General features: G+C 41.2%; 1 protein-coding gene across 1 annotated transcript; it reads left to right on the forward strand.

Annotated features, from left to right (window-relative positions):
- The first annotated feature begins 1,931 nt into the window (after positions 1–1,931).
- Positions 1,932–13,496, forward strand: LOC115790002 (extracellular calcium-sensing receptor-like). Its single transcript, XM_030743634.1, has 9 exons — positions 1,932–1,970; positions 9,662–9,765; positions 10,222–10,516; positions 10,625–10,914; positions 11,042–11,337; positions 11,684–11,889; positions 12,033–12,254; positions 12,365–12,488; positions 12,592–13,496. The coding sequence occupies exons 2-9, from the start codon at positions 9,707–9,709 to the stop codon at positions 13,494–13,496; spliced, it is 2,397 nt and encodes a 798-aa protein (XP_030599494.1). The 5' UTR covers positions 1,932–1,970; positions 9,662–9,706.
- The last annotated feature ends 1,814 nt before the right edge of the window (positions 13,497–15,310 follow it).

Genomic DNA, 15,310 nt, shown 5'->3' on the forward strand with positions numbered 1-15,310 from the left:
CTGCACCTGGGGTCTTGCCTGGTGTGGTACACCCCAGCCTCTATTGATCTTGTACTCAGAGTTTGCTCTTGTGCTGCCATTTGCCTCTGTGCTGTCAGTCAGTCCAGCCTTGTCGAGCCATTGGTAGGATTTCTCTATGTCAGCCACTTCATGCTGTGGTACATGCCGTGCAGAGGCCTGTCCTTCCATGATGGTTCCTGTTCTTCATCCTCTTCTTTCTTGGGTTTCTGCTGCCTGAGGTACTCACTAAGCACATAATCCTTTGTGGCCATCTTCCTGATGTAGTCATGGATCTTTGTTATTTTATCTAGGATAGTGGTTCTGACACTCAGTAGTCCTCAGCCACCTTCCTTTCACTTACAGTGTCAGGGTGCTGGATTTGGGTGAAACCCTCCGTGCATGGTAAGGAGCTTTCTTGTCTTAATATCAGTGGCTTCCATCTCCTCCTTTGGCCAGCTTATTATCCCAGCAGGGTATCTGGCAGCTGGCAGGGCATAGGTATTGATAGACCGGATCTTGTTCTTCCCATTCAGCTGACTCTTCAGGACTTTCCTTACTCTGTGCAGGTACTTGGAGGTTGCAGCTTTCCTAGCGGCCTCTTCATGGTTCCCATTTGCCTGTGGGATTCCAAGGTACTTGTAGCTGTCCTCAATGTCTGCTCCAGTCCGAATGACATTCCGATATCATTGCTGTAGATCCTGGTGGTGTGGATCTGTGAATCAATATCTCGTCCTGTTGCTATTATACAGTTCGAGGCATTCCAGGATCCATGTGTGTAGCATCGAGCCATAGCCTTTCTTGTAGTCAATCCAGGTGGTGCACAGGTTGGTCAGTCGGGTCTTACAGTCTCAAGTGACTGCTCTATCTACTAGTAACTGGTGTTTTGCTCCCCTGGTCTCTCTGCCTATCCCTTTCTGGGGCTTCGCTCATGTATTGTGCCACATTAGCTGCTATAATGCCTGACAGTAGTTGGATGGGACCGGTCCCTTCTGGGTGTCTTTGGGGATCAGGACCGTCCGACCCTCAGTCAGGCATTCTTGGTGTGTCTTAGCCTCTGGCACAGGGGTGACCAAACTTGCGGCCCGCGGGTTGCTTCTGGCCCCGCCCACTCCTGGTCCGCGAATTGATGTCAAAATAACATACAATTTGTCCCTTTAAGTTACTTTTTTGACATTTTGCTTAACCCTCTGAATTGGAGGGGAAGGTGTGTTGTACCTCATCAATCTCTAGCTGCGATAGCAGCTGCTTCCTTCGTATGTTGAAACACTGAGCCACAAGTTGTTTTGCCATCAGTTTGGATGTTGGGTTTTTTAAGAATCCATAGGTCCCACATCCTCTTCATGTAACCCCTCTCACTGGGATTACATGTTACATGTTACATGCATTGTATCTCTCACTCATATTCCGAGGTAGGCTTGGTTAGCATGGGGGCGTGTAGCCTGGGGACCCTTACTGGAAGTACGCCCCAGTCGGGATTCGAACCCCACTACGCCATTCCATCTATATATATATACGGGGTTGGACTTCATTAATTGCACATTTCACCAGTAAGAGTAGATTGTGAAGGTTCAATTAGCAGGGTAAGAGCACGGTTTTGCTCAAAATATTGCAATGCACACAACATTATGGGTGACATACCAGAGTTCAAAAGAGGACAAATTGATGGTGCACGTCTTGCTGGCTCATCTGTGACCAAGACAGCAAGTCTTTGTGATGTATCAAGAGCCACAGTATCCAAGATAATGTCAGCATACCACCAAGAAGGACGAACCACATCCAATAGGATTAACTGTGGACGCAAGAGGAAGCTGTCTGAAAGGGATGTTCGGGTGCTAACCCGGATTGTATCCAAAAAACATAAAACCACGGCTGCCCAAATCAAGGCAGAATTAAATGTGCACCTCAACTCTCCTGTTTCCACCAAAACAGTCCGTCGGGAGCTCCACAGGGTCAATATACACGGCCGGACTGCTATAGCCAAACCTTTGGTCACTCCTGCCAATGCCAAACGTCGGTTTCAATGGTTCAAGGAGTGCAAATCTTGGGCTGTGGACAATGTGAAACATGTATTGTTCTCTGATGAGTCCACCTTTACTGTTTTCCCCACATCCGGGAGAGTTACGGTGTGGAGAAGCCCCAAAGAAGCGTACCACCGAGACTGTTGCATGCCCAGAGTGAAGCATGGGGGTGGATCAGTGATGGTTTGGGCTATACTTGTGCTAGATGGGCGCGTCACTGCCAAGGACTACCGAATCATTCTGGAGGACCATGTGCATCCGACTTGTAATTAATTCGATTAATTTTTTTAATCGAGTCCCACCCCTAATATATATATATATATTAGGGATGGGACTCGATTAAAAAAATGTAATCGAATTAATTACAAGCTTTGTAATTAATTAATCGAAATTAATCACATTTTAATCAAATTTAAATATTTAACATGATAAATATTAATTTAAGTTTGGTTGATGAATGAATCAGTATACATAAGCTTAAACTTCAAAATTTTATTTTCCCACCAGTCTACTACACAGACCAATGAAGGGCAGAAGTGCTCCTGTGATAAGAAAACTCCTGAAATTAAAGTTAAGCATCATAACTGGATAGTTTTAGTCGACATTAATGTCTCACTTAACATAGTTGAAAATTAATCATTCTCTCAGCTGTATTCCTTGATGTTGAAATGTGTTATGCTTGTTTTAACAGCTTATTTTGAATAAAAACTTAAAATTAAACCACAAAAAGGAGAAAAAGTTCATTCTCCATTTAACCAGCTGCTTTTACACAGCTGTGCTTTACACTCGCGGTTGGTAGGCGACATGAGCTATGCAGAGGTGACGGCAGGTGTCGCTGATATGAAGGCTAGCCACTCACTTCCAATCTTTGCGGTCTTCCTGGGCTGCGAAGGACGTGGGCCGGTTCCTTCGCAGGATGCGGCCCCTGAATTTGGACATTGTGCGTTAAAGTCCCACCCCTAATATATATATATATATATATATATATATATATATATATATATATATATATATATATATATATATATATATGACGATAAGTGGGCTACTGGAACTAGAAGGTTACAGTATAAGTGGAAAAACTTGCTCTCAGGCATTGGTGTATCTGTGCAGTCAGAAAAAGGGCAGGTGAGTGACACAGCTTTAACGTTCAATAGTGCAGTAGTGTTCAATAGTGTACTAACGTGACTGGTCTGACAATCCGGCACTGATTGAATGGCCCACTTCTGCTTAAGAAGCCACAGCAAACAAGGGATAATGAGCCTCAGATGCAATCATAATCTCCAGGTGTGCAATCTGATCCCGGGAAACCCCACTTCTGGAAATACCATGGCAGGGCTCCAGCTACACACACCACCGAGGCAAGGGACAGAGAGCAAAAAGGAGAACAGAGTACAAATCCAAGCACAGAGAGCAGGCAGTCCCTGACAGTTGCAAAAGGGTAAATGAATAAGCTCCCATTATCACTGCTCCTCCTTGGGAAAACACATGACATTACCACCAGTTTTCCTAAATGCTACTTAGGGGCGTTACTACTCATGGTCACATTGCCCATGTCGTCATGGGGGATCTGGTGTATTTATCTAGTAGTGGGGGAATCTCGTTACAGACAGGATTATGGCGGTTCAAGGCCATTTTAAGTGGCTGTATCTGTACCTTCAAATTCCAATTGTTATTTCTAAGAATTGTATCTTTTCTCATCTTAAATATACTTTTTCTATGATCTATTGTGAATAAAATATGGGTCTATGAAATTTGCGAGTCATATATTTTAAAATGTGTCCCAACATGTTTTGGAATTGTGGTTGTATCAGAATACACTGATGAATTCTGATCATTTAAACTTCATTAATCAATTTCCTAAGAACACTCAATCAAATATTGTGATTGATTAGACCATTAAAATGCTGTTGAAAGATTAACATTATTAATGTAAAATTAATTTTAATAGGATTTCTTTTAATTATTAATACAAGCAACTAAGCTGAAAATAAAGTCATTTTATTGTTTATTTTATTTTGTTTTGTTTGTTTTTCCCCTTCATGTGTATTATTATGCAATCAGAGCATGTTTATGGAGAAACAGAATCTTCCCAGATAGCAAAATGTAAAAACCTAGTTTCTCTCTGATCTTTCTGATCACATTATCATGTCATATGAGTTTATCCTCTAAGTGTTGCAGTGATGATGGATCCACTTCAAAGACAGTTTTACTAACATACGATAACAGCAGTATAAACCCCCAGGGCTCACCAAGAGAAAGAGGTCAGGATGTCTTCAACAGCTCACCTCAGTATCACTGACACTCAGCAGAGCTTTACTGACTTGTATTGAACTCCTTTTACAAAGTTTTCAAGCCTCCCCCAGAATAACATGGAAGTTTCTTACTGGCACACTGACAGCAGCAGAAATTCGGCTGTTTTTAGTTAAATGTTGAAGAGTAAAAATAGGTTTATATTAATAATAACTACCGGGTCCTGTCTGGAGGGCCAGAAATGAGTGACAGGGTGGGGCGGATCAGCTGACTTGAAGGCGGACCCCCCCCCCCCCCCCCCCCCCCCCCCCCCGAAGTCTCTTGCTATCTGGGTTGTTTTTGCTCATCAATAAATTGTTTGAAAACTAAGACTTGAAGCATTAGATCATCATTCAGCCTATATATTGTATATTGCACTTCTGCAGTTCTGATTCATGGTAATTATGTATGTGGCAAGAGCCCAGGCATGGATGGTGTAATTGGTAGTGGTGTTGGGGTGAATGAATAAAGAAAACAGAATAATTTGATAAATGGATTTCCAGACAACGCTACCCTGGGAATTTCACCCAGGGAATTTCAGGTTTTACCAGAAGACACTCACAGGTTTGCCTAGACAGGTTTGCCCAGATAAGGAGGGAGGAGATGAGGTTCAATGTTAAAACAATACAATTTCATTTTAAGAAAAGTGATTAAAATGCAGAAACATAAAAGCAAAAACACAACAAAATCATAACCAGTAGCTGAGGCTCTATGGGGTACAGGGACCAATGCAAGGGAGGATGGAATCCCAAGAAAACAAAGAAAACTAAAGCAAACTAAATCACCCAGACACGTGATGACCACACCCTTGAATGAAGAGCTCAATCCCAGGAAAACACAGCAACCACGAAGACAAGAGGTAGGGGGAAACTACCACCCAAGCCACCAGTACTGCCACCACCATGGTCTCCAGCAACTGAGATGAAATCAAAACAATCAGTGAAAAAACAAAACAATTAATTAATGAACAGAAAATAAACAAAAACACATGAACAAAAATGGAGGCAGTACACACCCCACATGCACACACTCATTAAAACACTGGGTCTGAACCCATATTAAAAACCCAGCTTCAGCAAAGTGGTTTAAGCCGCTGCACACGAAGCTGAAGCAACTGATACTGCTACCATCTGCTGGCGAAGGAGTCATGGACACAAACCAAGTGGCAGCGGAACCCAATACCAGACCGCTGCGACGATAAGACACAGCAGCAAAAGTCAAACTGTCACAGATGGAGATAGGGCAACGGCGAATAAGGTAGAGGCGCTGTTTATATACTCGCTCTCACCACTGTGAGTGGCTAAAAATGGCAGGCTAATTAAGAGATGTCAATACTGCCACATTCTACCCCCTCTTCTTGCATCGTCGCCCCGACGATGAACAAAACAGAAGAAATCAAGCCAACTTGTTCCAGGACTTAAACCAGGCAGAAACTGTGCTGGAAACAGGAGCAGGAGGATCCGGGGCTTCTGCACCACTGACTGATTGTGGGAGGTGGTATACGTTCAAATGCTGACCAGCAGTGTGCCTGGTGGTCCGACTCATTAAGAGGCTCATTAAGAGAGGTCAATACTGCCACATGCAGAAACTACCACAAGTGTTGTCAGTTAATCATCATTCCCCTGTCCATTTGGTTTGATCTGTTATTACTATGAAATGAATATACCTACCTGCAGTACTTATTGAACATCCATCCATACATCCATTCGCTTCTGCTTATCCTGTTCAGGGTCACGGGGCTTATTGAACATCTGGAGCATAAAATGTTGCTAAAAAGCACTTCAGCTACCTGTTCTCCATCAGCTGAACAAGCTGACCTACCAGACCCTGAAACACCATTTCCTGTGACAACACCAAGTAAGAGGTGTCGGAGGCATTGCAAAAGGACACAGAAACATGGAGACCACAGAGGAGTTTGTGCCAGGCTAACAGCTAACCCACACAAGCCAGCAGTTCCAACAGTCCTAGCTAACATCCGGTCACTCGACAGCAAAATGGATTATATCAGGCTTAATAGAGACTCCCAAAAGCAGATTGATGTATTTTCATCTTTTCCGAGACTCAACTCTGCTGTAACATCGCACACACTTCAGTGAAGCTAGAGGGGCTAATTCTGCACAGATCCAACAGAATGGCTGTACTAACCGGCAAGAGGAGGCTGTCTGGTGGTTTACACCAACAATTCATGCAGGGCTATGTCTGTATACCAGACATAGACCTGCTGACAGTGAGATGTCATCCCTTCTATCTGCCACAAGAGTTTACTAGGGTCATCATCATAACTGTGTATGTACCATTGAGGGCCAACAAGAAGGAGGCTATGGAGGAACTATACAACAGCGCACAGCAGATGGCTCATACAGATGCTTTCTTCATAGTAGTGGGGGATTTTAATCTGGCAAGTCTTAAATCTGTCTGCCAAAATTCTATCAATATATGGACGTTGCAACAAGGAGGAGCAACACATTAGACCTGGTGTACATAAATATTAGATACTCAAAAAAAGCTGTTTCCCCCAGAGTGAAACAACAAAGACCTGCCATTAGATAAGTCTAGTCACAGGATGCAATTCCCACACTGCAGGACTGCTTTGAAACAACATAGTTGGACATCTTAAAGGCAGGAACCACAAATGACGGGGGGATTCACCTTGAGGAACACACTGAATCAGTCATCAGCTACATGATCAATGTACTGAGGATGTGACGATTGTCAAAACCTACAGGTGATGCAACAACGACAATCCCTGAATATATATTGAAATACACATTCGACAAGGCTTCCACTCTCTGACTGACTACAAGCCTTGCCCCCCCACAGATATGCCTCAACAACCTCACTCTTCCTGATGTACTCAATCATTTCTTTGTTCAGTTTGAGGCAAGGAACACCGCCCAGGCATGGAGGCTCCCCCCTTCAACTGGCAAGGAAGAAGATCCTCACTAGCATCAACCCATGGAAAGCTGCAGCATCCAACAACATCCTGGGTCCTGAAGTAATGTGTCTAGCAACTAAAAGATATGGTTACAAAAATCTTCAACACCTCTCTCAGCCAGGCAGTGGTACCCACATACTTCAAAAGAGCTACTGTCATCCCTGTTCCAAAGAAGCACAACCTGGCCGATCTAAATGACTACTGTGCCATGGCACTCACACTAGTGTTGATGAAGTGCTTTGAGCAGCTAGACATGCAGCACATAAAATCCTGCCTCCCTGCCAACCTGGACCCCCTACAGTTTGCCTACAAGGTAACACCACCCTTCACACCTGAAGGGTAAATATACCTACACCCGAATCTTCTTCATTGACTTCTGTTTGGAATGCACACATGCAAAAAAGCGATCTGGTGGAGAAGCTGAGGTTCCCCGAACATGGACACTGGCATCTGTAATTTGGTCTTCAGCTTCGTTACACAGAGGCAGCAGACATTCAGGGTGGGGAAAAGAACATCCAGCTCCATCATGGAAAGCACAGGGTCCCCTCAGGTTTGCGTCCTGAGTACCCTCCTGTTCAACTTGCAATGCCACCCACCATATCATGTATGCAAACGTAAATATGCAGATGACATGACTGTGGTGTGCTCCATTGAGAACAATGAAAAGGCAACATACAGAATGGAGGTGGATCAACTAATGTTGCAGTGCAGGTCCTACAACCAATTCCTTAACTTCAAAAATGCAAAGGAGATAGCGATTTCAGGAAACCCAGCAGACAGGCCTACAGTCCTCTGACCATCAATGGGGCTGCTGTGGAGAGCGTAAACAGTGTCAAGTTTCTCGGAGTTCACCTGGCAGAGGACTTGATCTTGACTACCAATACTGCTGCCATCATCAACAAGGTCCAACAATGGTTCCACTTAGGAGACTCAGGATGGCAGGTCTCCCCAACCTCCACTTGACCACCTTCTACAGTTGGTCAAGTGGATCTATAGCCTTATCTCCTGGTTTGGCAGCTGTAAGACCTTCGAGAAACATCAGCTGAATAGGTTGGTGAAGATGGCCAAAAGGATCACAGGTGCCCCCCTCCCCTCGCTGCTGGACATCTACAGCAAGTGCTGCGTCCTTAGGGTGTCAGGTATCCTAAAAGACCCTTATGACCCAGCTTACAGCTTGTTCAGAGAATCAGGTGTAGATCCAGCAGATTTTTTAACAGCTTCTTTCCACAGGCTGTGAGAGCACTAAATAAACTGTGACCAGGGACCTTCTTTGAACATTTTCAATTCTTGTTTTGTACAAATTTATTTACGTAGTACAGCATATGCACTTCAACACTACTCAGTGTGAATGCTGCTGAGTGCTGGCCTTATTGCTGTTTTGATGTCTTAGTACATTTATGTTTAAGTGAGATTGTTTTTAACTTTATTTGAACTTATTTGTACTGCTTCGTTCCAGGCAAAACACCATTTCATTTCTGTTGTACCTTGCAACTGCAGAAATCACAATAAAGAAACTGATCTCGAATGAAACAGAAATGGCTTGTATTGCATTTTGCATGCCTGACTTATGGTTATTACATAAAAAGTACTACATGTTTTTCCAAGAAATGAAAGCAAAGCACCAAACATATATGATTACATTATTAGCTACAAAGGAATAAAGCTTTTAAGGTAGGATTAATTTTGTCATTATAATGATGTAATACTGCCCTAATATGTGAAATCATTACCCTATATTACAGTTTATTATTAGGTTAATAGCATATGATTGTCACTAAATGAAAAATGTTTATTTTCAAATGGTGCCAGAAAGTACTATTTTATTGTACACAGGTTATCATGTCGTTACCAAACACATACAAATACAAATACATTTCACTGTGCAAATACATTTCACTGTGCATTGTACTGTGTATAACTGTGCATGTGACAAATAAACACTATCTTAGATTATTATGACTGTTTTACTGGCAGCATTACATTTCCTTCCAGTTTATGATGCCTACTTATTAACCCTGAATTGATAACAAGCTATTACTTGAGTGTTTCCTTGGTAATTATCATGCTAGGATGTCATGTAATTGATATTATCTAAAACAATTAGTGCTGTCCTCATGCCCTAATGAAGACATAAAAAAGGAAAAAACCCTTTGTTTAAAGCATATATAAACCACTAAAATCAAATGTACGCCCATATGCACACACCTGACCTCAGACAGGGATGGCGATAGCAGCTCTTGTAATTAGTCAGGTATTGGCTGTGTGTTTCTTTCACCTGAACTCAGTTATTGCCTTGGAAGTGTGTCTAGATGGTCTGAGCGAAACAATTAGACCTACAGGGGCTCGGGCTGGTACTGTGGCATCATCTGTGACCTGTAAGCTGCAGGGAAGCACACGTGTACCTGTGTTCTCAAAGGATGGAGACTATGTTATCGGTGGTGCTTTTGACTTTCATGTCTACATGCACACAGTTTACAATAACTACACGAGCATGCCTGAGCCAGTGAAATGTAAAGGAAGGTCAGTAAGTGGAAGAAGAGGGTAATGAAAGCATGTTGTACTGTGTAAGAATAAAAATGTCTTCATATGTATGATGCTACATTGCTTTTGTGCAGTGCTGAAAAGATCAAGAAAAGTATGCAAATAGTAGTTGGTAATTATACTATTTAAAGTAATTTCATGGTGTTTTAAAAACAGTAATGATACAGTGCATCATTTTTATATATATGAAATAGGAAATGAAAAGATTTTATCTATATTTTGTCACTGATTTCTCATAATAATCTTGGGGAATAATCTTATGGGGAATTGAACTAGTCAGAAAGCCTTTCGATGTACATTTGATCCACAGATAAACTGTAGTCATTATTTAACAATGGTTCAAACCTTCAAGTCTTTCTCACTATGTTTTCATTTGAGACTAAACCTGACCTAAATCTGTAGCCTAAATTCTAACAGTGACACAACTGTCTGCAGCATTATCAGCAGTGAGCTGCAATCATCACGTGCAATGGTCTTTGCCATAGAAGAGATTAACAACAGCACAGAGCTGCTGCCCGGAATCAGGCTTGGTTATAAGATCTATGACTCATGTGCATCAGTGCCTGTGGCAGTGCATGTGGCATTTCAGTTTCTGAATACCTTTGACTCTGTGTTATCCACCGGTAACAACTGCTCACAGTCTGGTATGGTGATGGCTGTTGTTGGTGACTCTGGGTCTACGACTTCAATCAGCATGTCACGAGTCATCAGTTCCTTTAATATTCCTCAAGTAAATATTTTGCATTTCTGGTAAACTTCACATTTCAACCAGGAATGTGCATAATATTTGATTTTGCAGTTCTTTCAGAGTTACACTGTTTGATTTCTTTTGATTTAGGTGAGCCACTTTGCCACATGTGCATGCTTATCTGACAAACAGCAGTATCCAAGTTTTTTCAGAACAATCCCCAGTGACCAGTTCCAGGCTGAAGCACTAGCCAAGCTGGTAAAACACTTTGGCTGGACTTGGATAGGTGCTGTTTGGTCAGATTCGGATTATGGAAACAATGGCATGGCATCATTTCTAGAAGCAGCACAGAAAGAGGGGATCTGCGTGGAATACACTGTATCTTTTTATCAGACCGATCCACAGAGCAAGATTCAGAAAGTAGCAGATGTTATCCGCAGGTTTCTTCATCACAGATATTTATTTTGTAGAGATTATTTTAATGCTGCCAAAAGAAAAAAAAAAAAAACCTTTATGATGTGATGACATTTAAAGAAATACTTCTAATCCACAATTTTGTCTCTCAAGATCTACAGCTGTGGTTATTGTGGCGTTTGCAGCTTTAGGGGACATGAGGATCTTGTTGGAGGAGTTGTCACATGAGCCTTCCCCACCTCGGCAGTGGATAGGCAGTGAGGCATGGGTAACCACCACAGAACTGACAAGGTTCGGTTTCTGTGCTGGGGCCATTGGATTTGGGATTCAGACATCTGTAATCCCAGGTCTCAGAGACTTCCTGTTGAGTCTCTCTCCCTCTCAAGTGGCTGCTTCTCCAATACTTACTGAGTTCTGGGAGGATGCATTCAATTGCACACTGAAAAAAAGTAAGTTTTCTTGATTTTTAAATTATCTTGTTAATCCTCTGGTGTTACAAAGTTCACTGCTGCTTCATGAGCTGACCCATGTTCATTCAAAATCTACTGATAATGAGCAAATATGAAGTGAACTCAGGTGTCTGCATTGTTTTCTCACTTGCTATGATAACTATTCAGGTCAAGTTCATGCGACTTAGTTCAGGTGTTATAGATTTTATATAATTCTATATTTTTACGTTTTTACAAATATGAGTCATGGTGCTAATATAATTTGCTGAATTTGTCAAACAGATGTCTGAACTCTAGTCTAACTTTCAGTGTTGAAACCATCTGCTCTGTCTTTTTGTATTTTTAGGTGCTGATACAGACAAGAAGATGTGTAATGGAACTGAAGACGTACAGAATCTCCAAAGTCAGTACACTGACACATCTCAGCTCAGAATTACTAACATGGTGTACAAGGCTGTGTATGCAATAGCACACGCCATCCATAATGCCGTGTGTCAGGGGACAAATGCCACAGCAAAGTGTGACAAACTAACCAAGTTAGAGTCCAAACAGGTCAGTTGAAATTAATAAGTGTGCCAATATCTTTTGTTGCCTCTTATATACATTTAAAAAAATGTAAAAAAAAATTATTTCAGTAACACAAAACTGCATATTTTTCTTCTTCTCTCCCTTTCTGTCTTAATTCATTTTCATAGGTTTTAACTCAGCTGAAAAAAGTGAATTTTTCCCAAAATGGTTATGATGTGTCATTTAATGCTGCTGGAGATCCTGTGGCTATTTATGAGCTGGTTAACTGGCAGAAAAGTGAGAGTGGCATCACTGAGATAGTAACTGTAGGAATGTATGATATATCACTGCCAGTGGGCCAGGAGTTCAGGATTAACAGAAACATAACCTGGATGGAGGGTATCACGAAAGTAATGACTCAAAGGACAAGAATCCATTTAATTAAACTTTGGTGAACAAAATCATTACAGTTGCCTTGCAAATATTTACATATATAATGATACCTTTATGTCTTGGACAGGTCCCAAGGTCAGTGTGCACTGCCAGTTGTTCTCCAGGAACGCATAAAATACTGCAGAAAGGAAAACCCATCTGCTGCTATGACTGTATACCATGTCCTGAGGGAGAGATTAGTAATACTACAGGTAAAATGACATGATTTCCATGCATGTAAAATGTTTTCATTGTACATAGGTGCAGTTTTGAAGAACTTACATTTTTTTATTTTATTTATTTATTTTCATTTAGACTCACCTGATTGTTTACCCTGCCATAAAGAATTCTGGCCTAATGCAAAGAGAGACACTTGTATTCCTAAGCCTGTGGAGTTTCTTTCCTTTCAAGATATCCTTGGAATCATCCTAAGCACATTCTCAGTTCTTGGTGCCTGTCTGGCCATCATAACTGCGGCTATATTCTTTCATCACAGGACAACTCCAATTGTCAGGGCAAACAACTCTGAGCTGAGCTTCTTGTTGCTCATCTCTCTGACTCTGTGTTTCTTATGTTCATTAACTTTCATTGGAGCACCATCTGAGTGGTCCTGCATGCTGCGTCACACTGCATTTGGCATCACCTTTGTTCTCTGTATCTCCTGTGTACTTGGGAAAACTATAGTGGTTTTAATGGCTTTCAAAGCTACACTTCCAGGTAGCAATGTGATGAAATGGTTTGGTCCTCCACAGCAAAGAATGACTGTTGTGTCTTTCACCTTTGTTCAAGTTTTAATATGTAGTATTTGGTTGGTAATTAGCCCTCCTTTCCCAATAAAAAATCTAACCACATACAAGGAGAAAATCATACTAGAATGTGCTTTAGGCTCTCAAATTGGCTTCTGGGCCGTGCTTGGGTACATAGGTCTACTTGCTTCATTTTGCTTTGTTTCAGCTCTCTTAGCTCGCAAATTACCTGATAATTTTAATGAGGCCAAGCTTATCACCTTTAGCATGCTGATATTCTGTGCAGTCTGGATCACTTTTATCCCAGCATATGTCAGTTCCCCTGGGAAATTCACTGTGGTTGTAGAGATTTTTGCCATTCTGGCCTCCAGCTTTGGATTAATGCTGTGTATATTTGCTCCAAAGTGCTTTATCATAGTGTTTAAGCCCGAGAAGAACACTAAGAAGTATTTAATGAGCAAAAATCAATCCTAGTTTATCAGAGCTTTGGACATGATAATATCTCAACAGCAAGCTGAAATTTTACATATTCAGTGCACATAAATTGTTTTTTTCAGATCTTAGTGAAATCAAATATTTACAACTTTCTATTTTACAACTTACATCCAATTAATGTATTACCTAATATTTGTACCTGTAGTTGTTTAATCAAATTTCTTATCAGAGTTAAGTACATAAATAAATAAATTGTCAAATTCCATAATGAAACCATTCTGGTTTTTCTCAGTGGTTTAATACATTTACTTCTAATATTTTCATTTGTATGAAACATGATGCCTTAACACTAGAACTCCCAAAGTGTTCATTTTGAACAGTGCTTCCACCTGAAAACCCTGGTGGTAATGATCCACACCTATTTTTCACACCTTAGCTTATGTACAAGAGCACATGAATAATAATGGGTCAATGACCACCTCAAAAGGGGACAACTCCCAATAGGGTTTAAATACCTGGGGTTCTCCACCAAAATACCTGGGGTTCTTCACCAAAAGGTGGACAACCCCAGGTATTTAAACCTGAAGACGCTTCTTGGATAAGCGGGGAATTGGCTTCAAAGAAATTTAAAGAAGTTCACTCACCTCTTTTCAAGCTGTTGAGAAAACCATGAACTGGATGACTGAGAATCTACACAGACATAAGTTCCCTCTGATGATCTTATGGGAGTATGGGAGTTATAGCAGTTCTAAAATTCTGGGAGTTCTAGTGTTTAAGTGCAAATGTAAGTTTAATGTGAAGTGAGTACATTGTAAAAAAGAATTTGTTGACTCAACTTGACTTAGTCAAGTAAACTTGTTGCTTTGACTCAGTTAAGTTTTGAATATGTAAAGCTTCAAGTGAACTACACTGAAATAAATGAGTTGATCCAACATGGTGTTTGTTGACTTAACTTTTTATATAAAGTAATTTGGACTAAAAATGATTAGTTAGTTGAACTGAAAGCATGTAATCTGATCTTGATAAACTGAGTTCAGATTACATGATTCGATTCGATACCTGCCAACAGAGCATACAGCTGCCATCAGAATTATATGAGCCCATCAGTCCACAAATGATTTCTAGTACATATTTTGGTTCCACACTGGGATGCTTGAATTTTACAAGACAATATTTATTTAATAAAAAATATTTTTTATATACAAACTAATAATAAATGTAAAAGAAAAAAATAAAACATAGAAACATTACATGATTAAGACAAGTAGAACAGAGATGGGACTTAGCAACATTATATCTACCTTTTTAGTATTTAGGTTCACCCTCTCTCCTAATTCCCATCCCCTTCACTTCTTTCATTTCCATCTTTCCTCCTCCTCTCTTTCATCCTTCTGCCTTATCCCTAATAATACATTCTCCTTCTCTCAGCTGCTTTATTTAGTGGTCACCACAGTGGATCACCTGCCTCCATCTCACCCTATCCCAAGCATCCTCCTCTGCCCCTCTGCATGTCCTCCTTCCATGAATCTTCTGAGGTCTTCCTCTTTTCCTCCTGCCTTGGAGCTCCATTTTCAGCTTCCTTTGTCCAATATATCCACTATCCCTTCTCTGCATATGTCCAAACCATCTCAGCCTTGCCTCTCTAATCTGCTCAGTTTAAGCAGTTTGGAGACTAAGATGTTTCCCTCTGATGTCACTATTTCTCCCAATGGAGACCTGAACATTTTCAACCCAGCCACCTCCAGCTCTGCCCCCTGTCTTTTTGTCAGAGCCACCATCTCCAAACCATTCATCACAACAGGTCTCACTACCTTCTTGTAAACCTCCCCCTTCACTCTTCTACTGGCTTTCTA

This window comes from Archocentrus centrarchus, chromosome 13, assembly GCF_007364275.1.
Source record: "Archocentrus centrarchus isolate MPI-CPG fArcCen1 chromosome 13, fArcCen1, whole genome shotgun sequence".
Taxonomy (NCBI): domain Eukaryota; kingdom Metazoa; phylum Chordata; class Actinopteri; order Cichliformes; family Cichlidae; genus Archocentrus; species Archocentrus centrarchus.

Excerpts from the sequence above, each read along its gene's own strand:
- LOC115790002 (XM_030743634.1), top strand. The coding sequence starts at position 9,707 with ATGCACACAGTTTACAATAACTACACGAGCATGCCTGAGCCAGTGAAA. Across the intron at positions 10,517-10,624 it reads GTTCCTTTAATATTCCTCAA|GTGAGCCACTTTGCCACATG; the intron begins GTAAATATTTTG and ends CTTTTGATTTAG. Across the intron at positions 12,255-12,364 it reads GGATGGAGGGTATCACGAAA|GTCCCAAGGTCAGTGTGCAC; the intron begins GTAATGACTCAA and ends TGTCTTGGACAG.